Consider the following 22,476-nt stretch of genomic DNA (forward strand, 5'->3'; position numbering starts at 1 on the left):
CTCTTTGCAACCCCATAGACTGTAGCCTACCAGTCCATGGGATTTTCCAGGCAAGAGTACTGGAGTGGGGTGCCACATGCCTCATGGTATGACCAGGGGGAAAAGGAGCACTTAAAAGGATCAGTTGCATTTGTACTGATTAGATAAAGGGATTAAAGAAGAAAAAGGAGAAAACTAAAGTACAAAGATGATCCTAAGCTTGGATAATAAAAGGGATACTGGTGGTGAAACTTACTTAATAGAAAAGCCAGTTTATTCTGTTTTGTTTTATTGCAAAGTATGACTCTGATAAAGTCAGTTTTACAGCCTACATTTGACATTCAAGATGAAGTATACTTGGCATAGAGTATACCTTATTAAGAGATGAGTCAAGGTTAATTTCATTGGATGGTGGGCAGTTAGACTGGTGCATCAAAGAGAAGACACAGAAATACTTGAGAGCATGGATGTAGAAAAATTACCACAGATGTAACAAGACCAGGTGTCATAAATTTACCACAATAGAAAAAAAAAAAATGCCCATCTTACATAAAAAAGAAATTTGGGTAGAGTAATGATCTTTTATTTCAGTGATTCTGTTCTAATCATTGAAATAGGAATCAGATTGCTCTGGGCAAAAGTATGTGTTAATGTAATTAGGTGTATATTAGAATTTTAGGAATGAAAAGATCCAATGTTGCTGAGCCCTTGAATTCCAGAGGAACCTTTGCTTCAGGCTTCACTGGTAATCCTCTTTCCTAATGTTTCTACATAGCAATTTCCATATTAGGCTGTGCTATTCATGTCCTTTACTTTCTGTAGAATTTCCAAAGAATCCTAGAGAATTTTTATATGACAAAGAAATTTTGCATTGAAAACATGCCTAAGTTTGAGATTTAACAACCTTTTTACTAAAATTAGACAATGTAGTAATCCTATGATCAGACTATACTTGCAAAAATGTAAAGTAACATATTTTACTGAGCCATGAGAAAATAGATTAAAGTACAGTTAGAAGAAAGGGTAGACTGTAATCAACTCAAGAAAGTTAAGAAAGTAAAGTATTTTACTTTAATGGGAAGAGTTTTGTTCTTTTCAGTTTGTATACTGTGGGGGAGAACAAAGATAATCATTAGAATCATAAAAATAGATTTTGTAATAGGATTAACAAAGCACAAGCATTTTCAAACAGTTAATTGTTCAAAATCTATATGAAAAATAACACAAATATCAGCAATATTCCTGCAGTCATCAGGAAAATATCTAATTTTGTCGCAATTTCAATAAACTCATTAGAAAGATGCTTTGTTTCACCTTCTGATTTTCTTTATATAGTATTTTGAAAATTGATTCAGAATTTTTTTTTTGACTGAGCCACTGGCTTCTGTGATTTTAGTTCCCCAACCAGGGAATGAATCCAAGCTCTATGCAGTGAGAACACAGAGTCCTAACCACTGGACCATGAGGAAATGCCCCACAACTTTTTGAAAGTAGTCAAAATGCAAAGTCACAATCTTTTGTCACCAGATACTATGTATAACAGACATTCCAATCTTTATCCTTGAATTTTATCTGATCCTTGGCCCCAACCCCTTTCCTAAATTTCATCACAGGATGAGGTTGAGGGATGGTGGTGAGCTGTATATTATACACACTATTGGTAATTTTTTAAACTCAGTGTTAATGGTTAATTTTCTAGGTTGTACATTTTTAGGTGGTCATGTATTCTATGAAGAAACAACCCTGTCCCCTCAGTTTGGCCTTGAATTATTTTGATGCCAGTGGCAAAATATTACATTCCCAGAACTCTTTGGGAGTTATCTTATCAAAACCCTCTACTACTACAATAACTAGCTTCTTTTGTAGCAATTACCAAACTATTTTAACTGTTTGTCCTTCCCCCCAGTAAACACAAAGTGTTTAACTACTGGATTCTTCTCTATTTTTTTTCAGTCTGTAGGGCCTTGTCTTATGCTGGATACAAGTAAATGTTTGATAAATATCTTTATGGAGGAGCAAGAGGGACAGAGAGAAAAGAAAAGAAGGAAAGAAGTAAGGGAGGGAGGAAGGAAAGAACAAAGGAAAGGAGGACAGAGAGAAAAGAAAAGAAGGAAAGAAGTAAGGGAGGGAGGAAGGAAAGAACAAAGGAAAGGAGGACAGGAGAGAGTGAGGGAGAGAGGGAGGAAAAGGGGGAAAAGGAAAGTTTAAGTCCAATTAGAACAGGAATTTTAAAATTTGAACTATTAACTTTCAAATTCCTTATCACTTGTCTTTAGGCATAAATGTTTTAATTTTTAAAATAGTATAGTAACGCTACAAAATTGGTTTAAGAAAAAATTTAAATGTAGTTATAATACTAAGGTATTATTGCAAATAGTTTCATGTCTTCTCATTCAAAAATGACATATCTTGTAATACATTATCTCCAGGTTGTCAAAGTGTGGTCTCTGAGTCACTAATAGCCACATCACTCGTCAGCTGATTAGAAATGCAAATTATCATGCCACATCCTAGATCTAGGCTTCAGCAGTACATGAACCAAGGACTTCTGGTTGTACAACCTGGGTTTAGAAGTGGCAGACAAACCAGAGATCAAATTGCCAACATCTGCTGGATCATACAGAAAGCAATATAATTCCAGAAAAACATCTACTTCTGTTTCAATAACTGCGCTAAACCCTTTGACTGTGTGGATCACAGCAAACTGTGGAAGCTTCTTGAAGAGATTGGAATATAAGACCACCTTACCTGTCTCCTGAGAAACCTGTATGCAGATCAAGAAGAAGCAGTTAGAAACAGATATGGAAAAACAGACTAGTTCAAAATTGGGAAAGGAATATGTCAAGGCTGTATATTGTCACCTTGCTCATTTAACTTCTATGCAGAGTATATCATGCAAAATGCCAGGCTGGATGAATCACAAACTGGAATCAAGAATGCCAGGAGAAATATCAACAGCCTCAGATATGCAGATGATACCACTCTAATGGCAGAAAGCGAAGAAGAATCAAAGAGCCTCTTGATGAGGGTGAAAGAGGAAAGTGAAAAAGCTGGCTTAAAATTCAACTTCAAAAAACGAAGATCATGACATCTAGTCCATCACTTCATGGCAAATAGAAGAGGAAAAAGTGGAAACAGTGACAGATTTTATTTTGGCAGGGTGGGGGTGGGGGGTCCAAAATTACTCTGGATGGTGAATGCAATCATGAAATTAAAACATGCTTGCTCCTTGGAAGAAAAGCTATGACAGACCTAGATAGCATATCAAAAGCAGAGACATCACCTTGTCACCAAATGTTCATATAGTCAAAGCTTTTTTTTTTTTCTCCAGTAGCCACGTACAGATGTGAGAGTTGGACCAAAAAGCAGGCTGAGTGTCAAAGAATTGATGCTTTTGAACTGTGGTGCTGGAGAAGGCTCTTGAGAGTCCCTTGGACTGTAAGGAGATTCAACTAGTCAATCCTAAAGAAAATCAATCCTGAGTATTCAATGAAGGACTGATGTGGAAACTGAAGCTCCAATATTTTGGCTACCTGATGCAAAGAGCCAATTCATTAGAAAAAACCCTGATGCTGGGAAAGATTGAAGGCAGGAGGAAAAGAGGGCAGCAGAGGATGAGATGGTTGATTAGCATTACCTACTCAATGGACATGAGTTTGAGCAAACTTCGGAAGATGGTGAAGGACAGGGAGGCCTGGCTTGCTGCAGTCCATGGGGTCAAAAAGAGTCTTACTAGACTTGGCAACTGAACAACAATACTAGATCTTCAGAGTCAGAAACTGAGATGGGACCAGCCGTCTGCATTTCTTTGGCAATACTGATGCTTCTTAAAGTTTGAGAACCACTGCACATGACAACTGTTCAAAAGTTGATGATGAAGAGGCACCACTCAGACTCAAATATTTCCAGGTTAGAGAAAAATGACTAAATTATCACTTTAAAAAAGTACACAGTTTTTTCAGTATAAAAGATAACCCCACTACAGAACTTTTCAGAATACGTGGAAATTTAGAAAGATATGGAAAAAACCCTCCAGCTCTTTACTTAGTTTAGTTGTAAACCCATTGGTCTCTTGTTTTAGGCCCTTTCCCTCACATAAATTTTCGCTGCAAAAATAAAGTTGTGAAAATAATTAAAAAATTTTAAAACATCAAAAATCCCCAAGATATTAATTTTTTAAAAAAAAGAAAAGTATAATATTTATTGTTGTGATACAAAGTCCTCAAGCCTTCCGAAAGAGGCCATCTAAGAGCACACATTCTGAAATCAGGCAAACATCAGTTCTATTTCAACTCAGTAACTAAAGTCAGCATGCTCTTCAGCGCCTTTGAGTTTGGTTCGTTATCTGTAAACCCCAATCCTACCAGACTAACAGAGATGTTTGTAAAGTGTTTATCAAATCGCCTGGCGCCGCCGGCACTTTTTCAGATGGAAAAGTCACAGCAAGATTAGCCTGGGAGTCAGCCGTGCACGGAGGACAGCTGGTTCTCCAAGCGAGAAACCTTCCTGCTGGCGCTCAAAGACCAATGGAACCTCTCCAAAGTAATTCCGCAGGCCTAGGGGAGACGTGACTTTGCTGCAGCAGCAGGGGAAGGACCTGCCTCTAACAGATGCACTGTCCCTTTAAGAGCCTCCCTCCCTCTGCTAGACTCCTGGTTAGGCCTAGGCGTAGGCGGAACCGGAAGTTGTAGGGAAGGCGCCGGTCCCCAGTATGGCGGCCGCCTGTCCCTGCAGGCCGATTGCTCCCGAGACTGCTGCCGCCCGGCTCATGGGTGTCCTGTGGTTCGTATCAGTCACCACGGGACCTTGGGGAGCTGCCGCCGGGGGTGCTGAAGAAACACTTAAGTGCGAGGACCTCAAAATGGGGCAATATCCTCTGTGAGAGCACCCCATGGGGGTGAGGTAGATGTGGAATAGAGAGTGGACAGGAACCCTCAGGTCGGGCTAGGGTTGTGCTGAAGGGAACGGTGACCTGTGACCTATAATGACAGAAGGAGCCTGGGGCGGGGAGTGCAGAGAGATTGGGGAGTAAGAGGACAGAGGCTAGCCTGTGAGATTTCCTTGGGATTTTACTCTTGCCTGGAGAATCCCATCAGAGTAGCCTGACGGGCTACAGTCCATGGGGCTGCAAAGAGTGGGACGGGGCTGCAAAGAGTGGGACGGGACTGAAGCGACTTAGCACGCAGGCAAGAACGATATAACCAATGTATGTTGCCAATTTATTATTAACTTTGCATTTATTACTTTTATTTATCTCTCCTTGAGATCCCAGACTGTACTGGGGCAAATTCCTGCTCCACTTTGTAACCGATTTGAGCTTTGAGCATGGGGATCGCTAAGAGTCCCACACAACTTCGCGACCGAACGTCGAAAATAACAGTGGTACCAACTGAAAGGTGTGTTGTGCAAAATTAGTACCAGTAAGTCACTTAGAACAGGGCCTGGCATATAGTAGGGGCTTTATGTGTTTAGCTCTCATGTGTTTACTGATGAGAAAACAGGCTGGAGGAGTTAAATAGATCAGTTCATTGTCATGGCTCTGATAAGAGGAGTATGAAATAGGAGTTACATTCAAATCAAAATAGGTACTTTTGTATGAAATTAGATGATTTCATACAAATTGTAGAACAGAAAATTTAAGAATGCAAGCCAGAGATGCAAGAAAGATTCTATGAGAGGAAATCTTAAAATTAAAAAAATTCTATTATATAGTATTTTTATGTGAGTTTAGGAGAGGCCACCATTACTAAATTTTTACAGAATAGCTCTAATTTGCTGATTACCATTATGCTAGGGGTTTGAGAATCACTGAACTGGTAAGTTGAGTCCTTTCTTTTGGCAAAAATATCGCAGTGAATTTTTTTTCTAATAAAATAATTGGGCAGTATGGAGAGTTGTGCTTTAAAAAATTTTTTTTAGATCATCGTTTTAAAAATTTGAATTAATTTTTATTTTTGGCTGGCTGGGTCTTTGTTGCTGCTCTCTGGCTTTCTCTAGTTGCGCTGTGAGGGCTCCTCATTGTGGTGGCTTCTCTTGTCAAGGAGCATGGGCTCAAGGTGCAGAGGCTTGGTTGCTCTGCAACATGTGGAATCTTCCTGGACCAGGGATCAAATCCATGTCCCCTGCATTGGAGACAGAATCTTAACCACTGGACTACTAGAAAAGTCTGAGTTGTGCTTTTTGAACCTTAGAAGTGACTGAGCATACACGACAATGTGAACTGGAAAATGTTATTCCTGGCACAAAGATGAGATTTCCGGTAGTGATTCAGAAATCCGAAGCAAGTGTCAAACTCTGTCTACAGAGACATCTTGTGAATACCTTACTTATCTCATATTTGTGTCAATAAAATATTCAGGAAACAGAAAAGCAACCGCCCCCCGTGCCCCGAGTGTTGTAAACATCTATTAGAGGATCAATATTATATGTTTCCAGAAGCTTAAACCCCTGTTGGGAAGATCATGTAGACCCACCTAAAATAACCATCTTCCTTGCAGTATGGTGGAATTTACCTTTGGCTTGGAATCAGGAAATGTGATATTACTACCTATCACTTTCTCCACTTTGCATAAGTCACTCAAAGTTTGAGCCCTGGTTTGCTTCAGTAATGTGGAAATAATAGTATCCATGTCACAGGGTTATTTGTGTTGCATGAAATTATATGTATGGTAATACTTGGGCCCTGTGAATAATTTCATCAGACATCTGAAAACTGATTTTTTTTTTTTTAACCTGAAGTTCTCATAATACTTCAGTAGAGATTTTTACTTTCATTTTTCCTTTGTGCTTTGTGCTTAAACCCTGACTGATGTTCTTTAAGGATGGCACCTTCTGCTAGAGCTTTTAATGTACTTTTCCTTAAATAAATTAATGTTCAGATATTATTTAGTGACACTGAAAGTGTATCTGTGCTTGTGCTTGTTGACCTGGACAAACTAACATCCTCTCTTTACATGTAATTATAAACATAAATATATGACATATTAAAGACAAGATGATAACGTTTTGTATTGGAATGTTGTTTATATTTCCTTAACTTTTCTACATATATTTGTAAAGATCCAAAAATAAATGATGCTACACAAGAACCAGTTAACTGTACAAACTACACAGCTTATGGTAAGACTTCCAGAAACATGTTTTTTTAAGTTATTTTTAAAACATTATTTCATAGATACATGTGTGATTGCTAAGAGTAATTAATGTGTTTTTTCTTGAGTTACTTCATCCTTCTGTTTCCAGAACAACTTAATATTAGACAATCTAGGGGTTGTTAATATTTTATAAAAAGAATCTTATTCTATTAAATAACAATATAAATTGAGAAATTTTTTATTTTCATTCATTTTTTTTTAAGCTTTTGGAATCAGTTTATATAGCTTTCTTGATGCCCTGTATATATCACGCTGTGTTTTACAAAGATGCCTCTTTAGATTTTAATTACTCAGAAAGAACTTGAAAGGAGACTTACAGTTCAATAATGTGCAGCAAGGAGCTAGTAATATATCACCCATATCTTGCACTTGTAAAAGATACTTAGGTGCATCCTAAGTATAAAAATAATATGATAAGGATTTTAAGTGCACATCAGTATTTTATTAGCAAGATGGTTTGATAGTGGATAACACCCTCAACCTAATGATGTGGGGGAGCTTCTGTTATTCCAAAAAGTATTTAATGCCAGATAAAGATTAATAAATTGTTTTGTTTAGCCTTTTCTTCTGAAGGGTTATATGTTGGAAAGAAGGTAGATAGATATATGCTGAAGCTATTTGGATTTGGCATTCATATTTTGCATAGTACATAATGTTGGTTAATATCTAGTATTTAATATCTAGTAATATCTACCATTTAATATCTAGTATTATCTTGAGAAAAGAATACCTACTGAATATATACTGATTGTTTTATTGTTTAGATGGGAGATAAGGCAATAATTGATGTTTTCTTTATAATGAAAGCTACTAAATAGACTCATTATGGAAATGAGATTAAAATGATTTTTTACTGCAAAAAACTTTGTTTTTAAAAAGTATCTTATAGTCAAATAATTGACTTCTTGATTATGACTTTGTATATATTTTTAAAAGATCTTTCTCTTTTTATCTCTTCACATTTTGATACACTGTTAACCCCATTCTAATGAGCAAAGATATTTGAAAGTAAGTTGTGTTAAACTTTTATAGCAGATATTTTGCTAGTATTCTGGAGTAATGAAATTTATCATATAAACAGTAATAAGTGAAGTCACTCAGTCGTGTCCGACTCTTTGCGACCCCATGGACTGTAGCCTACCAGGCTCCTCCCTCCATGGGATTCTCCAGGCAAGAGTACTGGAGTGGGTTGCCATTTCCTTCTCCAAAACAGTAATAGGTAATATATATGTGATTCTTATAGTAAATATTGCTCAATATGTGTACATTTGTTTAATTTGGATATGTTAGATTTAAAGGAACTTTGCACATAATCCCCTCCTTTTAAAATTGCTTTATAAGTATACACTGACTTTCCTGTGTTAGAGTTCAGTCTTTTATAGTGTGCTCTCAGAGTGGACAATACTGTTGACATACATAAAGAAGAATGAGCTTTCAAATATCCAACCACTTATATGATATATGTTGGAAGTCTTTGAATACTGTTGTGACTCAGGTAACATTAAACTGGGAACGAGGCAGCCTGCTATCTCATTCCTTTTCTAGTCTGCAGATTTCTTTGTAGGTATGGAGATTTTGAAGGAAATTATTCTAAAAAAGAAATTTAGAATAAATTAGAAGGAAATTACAACTAAAAAGAATAGTTTCTGACCAAAAAGAGCTCTGCCCTCCAGTTAGGCATCTCTTTTGCAAAATAAGTTTGAATCCACTTAAGTATTATCACTAAGTAAGTTTATAAACGAATACAAAATCAAATGATCAGATTGCTAGGAAATATAAAAGGACTTGGAGGTGTTATGGTCCTGCCATGGCCTGCCAGATAAGTAAGCATAGATGATGTAAATGGAGAGCTGCAGAGAAATAAAGGAAGGCTTTCTATATAAGGGAATGATATGGGTACTTATTTGGAGAGAATAAACCGTAAGTGCCTAAAAATCTGGGAACACATATATAAAATGTTATAAATCAATAAATAAATGACTTTAGATTGTTGTTGTGATTTCAAAAAGAAAATAAAGGTTCGGAGACAAATATGACTCACCAGGCTTCTACATAAGAATGAATAATTTATGCATGACCCAAAAGTGTTCAGCCAAGATCTGGGGTAGGTTCTACCAGCCTGTCCCTATCAGGAAGTTATGTTTGTCCACAGGCTGCTCTTTTTTTTTTTTAATTTCCTTTTTAAAACATGAAAAGACTAGTGGAGTGGCTGTAAATTATTTCTGAGTCCTGATGTGCAAGGACATCAAAATGACCCTTGAAATGTGCTTCTTCTGTTTCTTTCATTGAGCATATGATAGACTCATGGAATCTTCAGACTAAGTTATTTTCTTAAACTATACTTTTTGGTAAGGAATTAGTGGATGGAATGTTTTACAGAGAGGGAAGTTTAGGAGTGTAGAGTAAGAATTGGGACCAAAGGCAAAGGAGATTCAGTTATAACAGTAAACTGTTGTGGTCTTTAAATGGTTGTCAGTTAGCCCAGTACCAGTTAACAAGCATCATTTTTTGAGAAATTGTTTGTAGTAAATAGTTTAATAAAATAATTAAATGGATCAAAACAAAAGCACAAATTTATATTATAAACTATCTGTTATTGTTGTTCAGTTGCTAAGTTATGTTCGACTCTGTGACCACATGGACTGCAGCACGCCAGGCTTCCCTGTCCTTCAATGTCTCCCAGAGTTTGCTCAAACTCATGTCCATTGAGTCTGTGATGCCATCCAGTGATCTCATCCTCTGTCACCCCTTTTTCCTCCTGCCCTCAATATTTCCCAGCATCTGGGTCTTTTCCAGTGAGTCAGCTCTTCACATCTGGTGGCCAAAGTATGGGAGCTTCAGCTTCAGCATCAGTCCTTCCAAGGAATATTCAGGGTTTAGGATGGACTGGTTTGATCTCCTTGCTGTCCAAGTGACTCTTAAGAGTCTTCTCCAGCATCAATTCTTTGGCACTCAGCCTTTTTTATGGGCCTACTCTCACATCCATACATGACTACTGGGAAAAAAAATAGCTTTGACTATTGAGATCTTTGTCAGCAAAGTGATGTCTCTGCTTTTTAATATGCTGTCTAGGTTTGTCATAGCTTTTCTTCCAAGGAGCAAGCATCTTTTAATTTCACTGCAGTCACCATCTGCACTGATTTTGGAGCCCAGGAATATAAAATCTATAACTATTTCAACTTTTCCCCCATCTGTTTGCTATGAAGTGATGGGACTGGATGCCATGAACTTAGTTTTTTGAAGTTGAGTTTTAAGCCAGCTTTTTCACTCTCCTCTTTCACCCTCATCAAGAGGCTCTTTAGTTCTTCCTTGCTTTCTGCTATTAGAGTAGTATCATCTGCATAACTGAGGTTGTTGATATTTTTCCTGGCAACCTTGATTCCTGCTTGTGGTTCACCCAGCTGGCATTTCACATGACGTACTCTGCACAGAAGTTAAATAAGCAGAGTGACAGTATACAGCCTTGTTGTACTTTCCCAATTTTGAAGTGATCCGATGTTCAGTGTCCAGTTCTGTTACTTCTTGGCTGCATGCAGGTTTTTCAGGAGACAGGTAAGGTGGTCTCGCATTCCCATCTCTTAGAATTTTCCACAGTTTGTTGTGATCCATGCTGTCAAGGACTTTAGCATAGTCAATGAAGCAGAAGTAGGTCTTTTTCTGGAATTTCCTTGCTTTTTCTATGATCCAGCAGATGTTGGCAATTTGATCTCTGGTTCCTCTGCTTTTTCTAAACTCAGCCTGTATATCTGGAAGGTTTTGGTTCATGAACTGTTGAAGCCTAGCTAGGATGTTGACCATTTGCCAGCATGTGAAATGAGTGCAGTTGTATGATAGTTTGAACGTTCTTTGGAATGGAATGAAAACTGACCTTTTCTAGTCTTATGGCCACTGTTGAGTTTTCCAAATTTGCTGGCATATTGAGTGCAGCACTTTAACTGCATCATCTTTTAGGACTTGAAATAGCTCAGCTGAAATTCCGTCACCTATACGAGCTTTGTTCATTGTAATGCTTCCTAAGGCCCACTTGACTTCACACTCCAAAATGTCTGACTAGGTCAGTGACCACACCATTGTGGTTATCTGGGTCATTAAGACTTCTTTGTAAAGTTCTTCTGTGTATTTTTGCCGCAATTTCTTAATCATATCTGCTTCTATTATGTCCTTGTCTTGTGTGTGCTGTGCTAAGTCACTTCAGTCAGGTCCAACATTTTGTGATCCTATGGACCATAGCCCACCAGACTCCTCTGTCCATGAGATTCTCCAGTCAAGAATATTGGAGTGAGTTGCTGTTCTGTCCTCCAGGGAATCTTCCGAACCCAGAAATCGAACCCGCATTGGCAGGTGGGTTCTTTACCACTAGCACCACCTGGGAAACCCAAAACTATCTATTATTTGGAAAATATTTAATTTATTAAGATGTTATTATATGGCATTCTGCTAAGTGGTAGAGATGATACATTAAAAAAAGACAATTTCTGCCCTCAAGGAGTGTGCTGTCTAGTACCTATATATACATATTGACATATATAGCAAGTATTTTCAATTTTCCAATCAGTAAAATACAAAGGTATTAAAAAACCATTTCCAGAAATTTTGCTGTGGTCCTTTGACACAGGCCTTTTTTATTAAGGTTTTATTGAAATATACTTATGGAAATGTACACTTAAATGTTGTTGTTGTTGTTGTTGTTGTCCAGTTGCTCAGTCGTATCTGACTCTTTGTGACCCCATGGACTGCAGCATGCCAAGTCTCCCTGTCCTTCACCATCTCCTGGACCATGCTCAAACTCCTGTCATTGAGTCAGTGATGCCACCCACTCACTATAAAATATGTCTCGCGTCCTCTGTCATCACTTTCTCTTGTGTTCCATCTTTCCCAGCATGAGGATCTTTTCCAAAGAGTCAGTTCTTTGCATCAAGTGGCCAAAGTATTGGAGTTTCAGCTTCAGCATCAGTCCTTCCAGGGGATATTCAGGATTGATTTACTTTAGGATTAACTTCCTCGCAGTCCTAGGGACTCTCAAGAGTCTTCTCCAGCACATTTCAAAAACATCAATTCTTTGACATTTAGCCGTCTTCATGGTCCAACTCTCACATCCATATATGACTACTGGAAAAACCCTAGCTTTTACTATACGGACCTTTGTAGGCAAAGTGATGTCTCTGCTTTTTAATACCCTGTCTAGGTTTGTCATAGCTTTTCTTCCAAGTAGCAAATGTCTTTTAATTTTATGACTAGAGTAGAATCCCACACCATTTCCTGTCTAGGTCACTCCTTTTTACTGTTATGAAATTTCTTTGGTTACTTTATTTTGAGTTTAGCTTTTTTGTGCTTAAAAAAATAGTTCTGCTTTATATAATCAAGAAATACTGTCTGTCAAGGTTGAGTTGTTGTTCACTTGCTCAGTCGTGTCCAACTCTTTGTGACCCCATGATCTGCAGCACACCAGGCCTCCCTGTCCCTCACCATCTCCCAAAGTTTGCCCAAGTCCATGTCCATTGCATTGTTAATGACTTAAGTTGATGCCATTTAAATCCCAGTCATTGGCCAGAGCCAAACATTTTGCAGGAAAACTGAAAATGGAATAATTTTCAGGATTGTAGCATGTTGCTTAATTTTGTCCACTAGTTAACATTTATGGATAACTGGCTTCCTAAATCTCATCATACAGATTCATTTTTACTTGTTTCTGAAATCAGTGTAAGCATGGCATTGTGGCGAAATGAAAAGGGTGTTGATTAAAAGTGATGAATGTTGGTCCAGGACTTAAAGAATATTACCTAGTGTGAGACTTCGGTCAGCTTGTTTAATTTCTTAGAACGTCGGTTTTTCTGTTTGTACAAGGAAAAAAAAAAGCATATTACTAGTTCTGTCTACATAACAGGTTTTTTTTTAAAATAAGGATCAAATGAAGTCACTATAATATGTAAAAATTAATAAGTTCTAGGGCTGTAGGCATCCATTGAATTAATTTCATTTCACAAAGTCTTTTATTACTTTTACAGATCACTCACATGTTATATTTATTCCTGTCAGGTTCAGCCTCTTAGTCTTCTCAGTGTTGAAGTTCTCTTCGTTTTTAGAGTTTAAGTTGAACATTTTCCCTAACCACACACCATGCTTTACATGCTAAATGCCTTTAATACTTGGCTATTAAAGTATTACAAGGGTCTTACTTTTGTTTCACAGATTACAAAACAAGGTTCAGTGAGATTTCATAACTTGACCAGAAGAACATACTAGTTAAGTGACAGAGTTCTGACTTAAACCTAAATTTGCCCCATTCTGAAGTACTGCATTTTGGCATTTTCTATCAGTTCAAGCAAATCTGATCCATCTCAGTGTTTCTCTTACTATTTTCTCATGTCATCTCACTTTATACTGAGAGCAGCCCCTCATCCATCCTCACTAAAGTATGTAGTTTTTGTCCCTTGAAATAATTAGCTCATACTTCTGTCAGACTTCTCTAGAAATATTGTATCAATATGGTTTCCCCTTCACTCTGGTACTTCTACTAATTGTATCTTTCCTGAGGTTCTAAGCCTGAAATGTTGGGCATTTTTCTCTCCTTATCTGTCTCATTGACTACAAAGTAGCTCATATTGAATACAGATCATTTCTTATATTAGAAATGATAAAACACATTGAAAACTAAAGTTGTCAAAATTTGAGAGTTTGAACAATTAATAGAATGTAACTGAAATAATTATGATTTATGTGTTTTGTAAAGGAAGCTGTAATCTCCAAAAAACAGTGCATTTCTCTAAAGCAAAGTATATTGGACAAAGCCTTTAGGGGAATCATCCCAGGTCCTCGGTAGTGAAAGTCCCAAGTCCTAATCACTAGACCAGCAGGGAAAGCCCCACATCAGTCTGATCTCTGCTTCTGTGTTCACACTGCATCCTGCCTGCATGTCTTCACATCGTCTTCTCCCTATGTATGTTCATTTTCCCATTTTTGAAGGATACCCATCTTACTGCATTAGGGCCCACCCTAATGACCTCATCTTAACTTGGATGCAAAGTTGGATTGCAAACTTAAATTTGCAAAGATGCTATTTCCAAGTAAGGTCACATTCTGAAGTGCTGAGGGTTAGGACTTCAATATATCTTTTTGGGAGAGTGCAATTCAGCCCACAGTATGTCTTTACAATAATCAATTTCCAGATCCTCAGTTTTTGGTTTTTTTTTTAAATTTTTTAGTTGAGGATAATTGTTTTACAGAATTTTGTGGTTTTCTGTCATACATCAGCGAGAATCAGTTTTTATTATATGTGTATTTTTTCCTACAATTAATGTAAAGTTTCTGCATTTAAAAGAAGAGCCCTTTCATACTCTTGATTGGATCATGATAGATATCAAATTGCTGTGTTTAGATTCCACTGTAAAGAATGCTATAATATTTCAATATTAAGGGCAGTATTTACAGTATGCTGGAAATAAATTTTTTCCCAGCCATTTAAATCCATGGTGAAAAATTTTAGATGTCAGCTTGAAAATGTGTGAGGGAATATATAGTTTAAAAAAATTTAGGGAGTATGTGAGCAAAATTATTTGAACACAGCTGATCTAGTGTGTGAGCCTCCATCCACTACATGCCAGTAGCATTTTTCCAGTAGTGACAACCAAAAATGTTTCCAGACATTGCCACATATCCCCTGGAAAGCAAAATTACTTTCCGTCATTCCTCCATCATTTAAATAGAGCATACTCATCTCCTTCAGTCAGTAACATAGAAAATGTATTAGCGTTTCAGATGTTTGTTAATCTCAGTTTTGAGTTGCCTGCTATGTGCGCGTGCTCATGCTTAGTCGCTCATTTGTGTGCAGCTCTTTGCGACCCCATGGACTGGGGCCTGCCAGGCTTCTCTGTTCATGGAATTTTCCAGGCAAGAATACTGGAGTGGGTTGCCATGCCCTCCTCCAGAGGATCTTCCCAAGCCAGGGATCGAACCCGCGTCTCTCATGTCTCCTGCACTGGCAGGTGGATTCTTTACCCCTGTGTCACCTGGGAAGCTGTCTGCCATATAGCTCCAGTCAAAAGCATGACCTAAGATCTGGCAGACCAAGAGATACAACTTAAGGGACGTGATGATAATTGATTCACAAAATTCAGTAAGCTTTATCCCTGTATCAAGGCAGATGGCCAAACAGCTACATATAAATCACCTGTTGACTTTTGTTGCCCCATCTCTGTCAATCCTAACATTATAAACCCTTGATTATATCTGGAGTCAGTGTGAGAAAAGGCTATGTGGAAAACTATTACTGTTTTGTAAAGGTTCTTATTATTAAAGACCTTCTTTATTACATTCCTTTACTCCTGTGTCATGTGCCAAACCAAGTTCCCACAGTGGTTCAGAGGTGAATTGGTATGCTTTCAGTTGTATCACAGTAGCTCTGTAGCTCTTTTTGCCTTACTACCAGGAGCCTCTAAGCTAAATTTGTGGTCAATTACACTATCTTCCCTTAGTTGTTTCCTAGGATAATTATTTCTTCACTCTCTCTCTTCCTTTCATTTTATTACCTTCTTTCTTGTCTAAATGGTTCTCAGTTTTACTGAATCTTTGCTTTTTAGCATGAGCATCTTCTTGTGTTGGAAATGTAAATACATTAAATAAGTAAAGTTTATGGGATGATACAGTTTGAACTATCAGTAACACAACCAAAGAGTGCAAAGTCATTACAGGATATTTTTCCTAGCATCATTCTCTCAATGTACTATGGCCTAAAAAAGGACAGTGATTTGTTGGAAATCTTAAGGTAATTATAAAGTAAAAAATAAATGCCATTTATTTTTCTTTCATAATAAAACACTGGGGTCTCTGTGGGTTTTTTTAAGTCTGTTATACCAAGTTCTATTTTCATTTTCTCAAAAAATTATAATCATTAATGTTAAGCATAGAGATAAGCATTTTCTGAAACTAGCCTAAAGGTATTAGTACCTTTTAGTCAGAAACGGTGAAGGAGTAAAAAGTGCTAACATTTATTGATTGCCTACTAAGTGCTCTGCTTTATGCTAGATAATTTATATCACATTTTGTCCCCACAATAATCTTCTTATGATCTTAATGCTACTTTTATCTACATGGAATCCAAGTTTCTGAAAGAGGCAATGTATAGATAGGTGATTCTCATATCAAAGTTCTTTCTTTATATGATGAGGCCATAAAAGCTTCAGGACAGTACCTGCTTAGCACATAGTAAGCTCTGTAAGTGTTACTTCCTCTTCTCAAGTCATCTGGGTTATGAATAAAGATCAAATTACTAAATGCTGAGATAACATACTACATCAAATCCTAGAGGGAATGGAGAAGCAAACCCATTTAGAACAAGTAGAAAGCTATTTAGAATAAAGAAGAATCTTAGTTTATTGTAGGTTATATCTATAAGAATTTTATAAACTGAAAATACAAAATTAGATTATGTTTTATGTAATGAATTGCCTGATTAGTTACCAACAAAAAATTCGAGAAGTATTCTTCACCGTAGAGATGAAGTAAAGAACAGTAATATTATGCAGTTCTTCCTCGGTCATCTTTGTCAAGGACAGGAGATTGAACATTATCTTTATCTTATCTTGTACATGAACATATATAATATAGCTTTTCCTATCTAAATTAAAATCTCATATGGGGAGGTGGTTGGTTTGAACATTAGATTTTCTTGTGTGCATTGCTACCCTTAGGAAAAAAGCATAATTACATAATTTTCCACAGGAAAAAGAAATAATGGATTCTTGCTTTTTTCTGCCTTTAGTTCAGTGTTTTCCAGCACCTAACATAATTTGTAAGGATTTTGGTGGCAACGAAACACATTTTACTGGAAGCGAAGTTGGTTTTCTCAAGCCTATATCTTGCCGAAATGTGTAAGTATATTACTGAAGCTAAATTTTCAGATTTACTTGCCTGAGTGAAATCTCATCTGGGTGGCATGAAGAGTAAAGAGTTAATTTATAAGGAGAATACTACACTAATATAACTTTTATCTTTTTGCTTTTGTCAGAAAACCTCTATTTTAAGTGTGTGTGTTGTTTTAAAAATACAGTTTACCAACCAAGTAAAGTTTAGTAGTTCACTGTATGGGATAAATAGACTGAGTGGCTTCAGGCCATGTCAGTTCAGTCAGTTTATGCTACCAAATGGGTTATGAAAAAATTTTGTTTTCAAAATTTGGGAACTTTCTGGAGTGCAAATAAGGGACTGCATACCTACAGTATTAAAAGAATGCTGATTAGTAATTATTTGCATTTGGAAACTTGGTTTCATTCTTTATAGTTGGTTTAGATGATGAATGATAATGTTAAACAATTCAGAAATTTATTAAGACAAATGACTTTATTTTGTTGGGAATATTCTTAGCTTAAAGAACTTTTAAGTTGGCTGTTTATTTTTGCTGCAGTAAAGCAGTAAAACAGTTTATTCTTATATTTCTACTTCGTACTGAAAGCATTATTTAGTTTTACCCATTTTTATTAATTCCTGGCATTGTATTTTTACCTTTTACTGTATGTTGTTGCATTTTATATAATGGTACCTATTAGCAGTTGTATAAAGAAAGACCACTATTTGTTTCTGCAAGTTCCATTAGAATTCTTAGAAATTACTACTAGAGCCTTTTTTCTCTTTTGACCCTACTTTACAAAGTTAATGAGGAGCTTTAGATTCTATCTTGCTGTGTAATCCAATCACTTAAGCTTCTTGGGTTCTAAGATTCCTCATTAGTAAAATAATAATTGTTAAGAGGAATTATTTTCAAAGTACTTAGATATGGTTTAGTCAGTTTTTTAATTTATAGATTTGATATTTCCAAATGACAAATAATTTGTTAAGTGTTGATGGTCCAAGAAAACATTTGTTAAGAACCACTCAAGTTGGACACTGCAGATTAGTTTTACCTGTAATGTTCACATCACAATGATCTGCCACTTAATTTCCAAGTTAATTCTGATTTTTCTTTTAATGTCTCTGAGTAGATTAGACTGAAATGCAACTGAGCTATACTAATCATGCTCACAAGACCTTCATGTCAATTGTGATAAGAAATATAATTATCAAGGAAACTAGATACTCCAAGCCTACTGGCCAACTTATTTCTCTCCTATTGTAAAGTCCAAAATTCCAAAATAGGATTTGCTTGATGAGCATCGAATCAGAACAAAAGGAGTTAGGTTGATGGATAATTTTAATGATAAATCACAAAAGTAAGATAACCTAATACATTACTTTCCTCTATCAGAATATTCAGTATATGCCTTTCAAACAAACACATGCTGGTCAGCTACTGAATAAAGACTCACTGACAAATTGTTAATTCATTGAGTGTTCCCTTTTCCAGTTTACATATTTTCCTTCTCCTGGCATATCCTTTCATAATATTGACACTTAATTAAAACTCTATCTAACTACCACAGATGTGGCCATTCTATAATGTATTCTTTAGCAACTGAAGTCTATTAACTATGTGTAATCAGTTACCAAGTCACACCTGTTTATACTACCCATTTACGCTAGTTGGAGCAGCCTACCTGTTGTAACAGATGCCTTTAGAATTTTAGTGGCTTAACCCAGTAAATTTTATTTCTCACTCATATCATAATCCAACTTGTGTTGATTTGGAGGTCTACATGGGGTGAAGGAAGTGATAGTTGCTCCATGCAGACATGCAGGGGTCTTGTACCTTTCATCTTTTGACTTTACTTCCTCTAGTCCTTAGAGTCTTTTCCATTCAGCCAAGAGATGGAGAGAGATGGAACACCTATAGACATGTTTTATGGACCAGACATGGCATACATGATGGCTTACATCACTTCTGTCCTCATTCCATTGGCCAGAACTAAGTGATGGCTGCATTTAACTGCAAAGTGAGCTAGAATATATTAATACACAGGCATACCTCAGAGATATCATGAGTTTGGTTGCAGATCAGTGTGATAAAGCAAGTTACACAAATCATCTGGTTTCCCTGTGTATATAAAAGTTATGTTTATACTACGTGTAGTCTATTAAGTGTGCAATAACATTGTGTCCAAAAAACTGTACCTTAATTTAAAAATAATGCTGTTGGAAAAATGGCACTGGCAGACTTGCCTGGTGAAGGGTTAATACGGACCTTCAATTTGTAAAAAACCTCAGTTTATCTGTAAAGCGCAATAACACAAAGCACATCAAAACAAGTAGTTTTAGCTGTATACAGTTTTTACTGTATGATACAGTAGTTTAACTGTATGCCTATGAGAAAAAGCAAAATGATTTGATGAACAGTTCGATAAATCTCTGCTGCACCACCAGTTTTTAGATTATTCTTTAGGGTGATTTATTTATATAGATCACTGCTTTTCTAATTTCTTTCCCCTTACTGGCCAAGCTTTTTGAGAGGCTTGTTTCTATAATATTTATCTTTTATGAATTTTTAGTCTAATGCAGTATGGCTTTTGGCCATACTAAAATTTGCCAGTGATCTTTGTTGCTATATCAAATGGATATTTATAGCCTACAATCCTTCTACAGCATTTGTTATTCCTTTTTCTTAAAATACTTTCTTTCCTTGACTTACAGTATAAAACACACTTCAATTTCCTTTGATCCCTATTATTTTCCTTCTTTCTTATATCTTGATATTAGCAAGATTATGTCCTTGGTCCTTTTCTCTTCTTCATTCATCCACCTACCCCTTTGGTTTCTCATACCATCTTTATATAAAGATCCCAAACTGAATCTTTTGTCTCTTCCTTCATTTCCTCCTTTGTATTAATGAATGCAGCTGTTCTGTCCAGTTCCTTAAGCAGAAACTTTGGAGTCATTCTCCAAAGAATGACTCATTCCCCACATTTAGTCTGGCTGCTTCTGCGTTTAATATTTCCCAGTTTTGTTTCCTTTTTTCTTCCACTGCTAGTAGCCAGTAGATTATCACTTGAGTGTCTACCAAGTCGCCCAGATTATTTCTCTACTGCTATTCTGGTGATCCATTTCAATGTAGAGGGGCACTGCTCCCCTCAGTGCAAAATCTGACATCCTTGTAATATTAACTGCATAGACAGGATCTCTGGGCTGTTTACTATCTCCCCCAACTCCCTGAAAATGTCTTAATTGTGAGTGCAATGCAAAAAATAGGATTATAAGCAGGAGACATGATCAGATTTGACTTTAAAATGATGATTCCAGCTACCTCTTTATTTCTTTACTCTTATTTGTAGCAACTCCTTGAAAGGATTATCTAATGCTTCTTTTCTTTTGTTTTTTTCCAACTTTTTTTTTATTGAGTTGACATTGGTTTGTAACATGTTTCATGTATACATTGTAATTCAACTTCTATATATACTGCAGGCTGTTCGCCACCAAGTCTAGTTCCTATCCATCATTGTGCATTTGATCCCCTTTACGCGTTTCATCCACCTCCCACCTACCTTCACCTCTGGGGACTACCAGTATCTTCTGTTTCAGTGTGGCTTTTTTCATGTTATTTTTTTGTTGTTCATTTACTTATTTTTTGTATGTGCCACATATGAGCAAAATGGGCTTCCCTGATGGTTCAGTGGGTTAAGAATCCCCCTGCAGTGCAGGAGACACAGAAGACAACGGGTTCAATCCCTGAGTCAGGAAGATCCCCTGAAGGAGGAAATGGCAGCCCACTCCAATATTCTTGCCTGGAAAATCCCATGACCAGAGGAATCTGGTAGGCTACAGTCCATGGGGTCACAAAGAGTCAGACATAACTAAGCATGAGCATGTACTGTGTCCCATTGTCTCTGCAAGGCTTAGGCCCAGCCATGAGCGAAATCATATGATATTTGTCTTTCTGTATCTCACTTCTTTCACTCAACACAATGCCCTCAAGATCTGTCCATGTTGCCACAAATGGCAAGATTTTTTTTTTTTTTAGTGAATGAGTAGTAGTCTTATATGTTTAGATATGTATATATATCTTTTTTATCCATTAACTCACCAGTGGGCCTTAGGTTGTTTCCACATCTTGGCTATTGTTAATAATGCTGCAGTGAACATTGGAATGCGTATATATTTTTGAATTAGTATTTCCCTATTCTTTGGATAAATACCCAAACTTGTAATAGCTAGATCATATGGTAATTTTATTGTTAATTTTTTGAGGAATCTCCATACTGTTTTTCGTAGTGGCTGCTCCAAATTACATTTCCACCAGCAGTGCATGAGTGTTCCCTTTTCCTCCACATCCTTTCCAACATCTTGTTTTTTCTTGTTTTTATGATAATAGCCATTCTAATGTGTGAAATGATACTTCATTGTGGTTTTAATTTGCATCTCTCTGATGATTTGTGATACTGAACATCTTCTTTTCAAGTGCCTATTAGCCATGTCTTAACTGGAAAATTGTTCAGATCCTATGCCCATTTTTAAATCAGGTTGTTTGTTTTGTTGTAATTGAGTTGTATGATAAGAATTGCACTGAATCTGTAGATTCTATTAGGTAATTTGTATTTTAGCAATGAGGAATGGGATATTTTTACTTTTCTCTGTGTTTTCTTCAATTAATTTTAATAATGTCCTATAGTTTTCAGTGTACAGGTCCTTCGTGTCCTTGGTTAAATTTATTCCTAGGTATTCCATTCTTTTTCTTGCAATTGTAAATGGGATTTTTTAAACTTCTTTTTCTTCTAGTTGTTAATATATAAGAGAGCAGATTTTTGTATATTGATTTTCTACCTTGCTGTTTTACTGTATTTGTTTATTATTTCTAATAATTTTTTGGTAGAATGTTTAGGGTTTTCTGTATATAAAATTGTGTCATCCACAAACAGTGACAGTTTTACTTCTTCCTTGCCAATATGGTTGTCTTTTATTTTTCTTCCTTGCCTAATTGCTCTGGCTATGAATTCTAGTATTACGTTGAATAAGAGTGATAAGAGTGGTATCCTTATCTTGTTCCTGATCTTAGAGGGAAAAGCTTTCAGTTTGTCACTGCTGAATATAATAGCTATGGGTTTGTTATATATAGCCTTTACTATGTAGAAGTACATTCCTTCTGTATTCATTTCATTGAAAGTTTTTTTTTAATCATAAATGAATGTTGAATCCTGTTAGATGCTTTTTCTGCATAAATTGAGATATCATATGATTTTTATTCATTTTGTTAATATGGTGTATCACCTTGATTGATTTGCAAATGAACCATCCTTGCATTCCTGTAATAATCCCATTTGATCATGGTATGTAATCCTTGTATTAGGTTTACTAATGTGTATTTGGTTTGCTAATGTTTTGTTGAGGATGTTTGCATCTGTGTTCATCAGAGAGATTGTTTTGTAATTTTCTTCTCTTTTGATGTCCTCGTCTTATTTTGGTATCATAGTAATGTTGGTTTTCTAAA

General features: G+C 36.4%; 1 protein-coding gene across 2 annotated transcripts in view; it reads left to right on the forward strand.

Annotated features, from left to right (window-relative positions):
• Positions 1 to 4,690: 4,690 nt before the first annotated feature.
• Positions 4,691 to 22,476, forward strand: part of TM2D1 (TM2 domain containing 1) — a 45,526-nt gene continuing 27,740 nt past the window's right edge. For both annotated transcript variants that reach the window (XM_052637722.1, XM_052637721.1), the window contains exons 1-3: positions 4,691 to 4,848; positions 7,025 to 7,098; positions 16,891 to 16,999. In XM_052637722.1, coding sequence (XP_052493682.1) covers positions 4,691 to 4,848; positions 7,025 to 7,098; positions 16,891 to 16,999 — 341 coding nt within the window. The remainder of the gene's footprint in view (positions 4,849 to 7,024; positions 7,099 to 16,890; positions 17,000 to 22,476) is intronic.

This window comes from Budorcas taxicolor, chromosome 3 (genome assembly GCF_023091745.1).
Source record: "Budorcas taxicolor isolate Tak-1 chromosome 3, Takin1.1, whole genome shotgun sequence".
NCBI classification, from domain to species: domain Eukaryota; kingdom Metazoa; phylum Chordata; class Mammalia; order Artiodactyla; family Bovidae; genus Budorcas; species Budorcas taxicolor.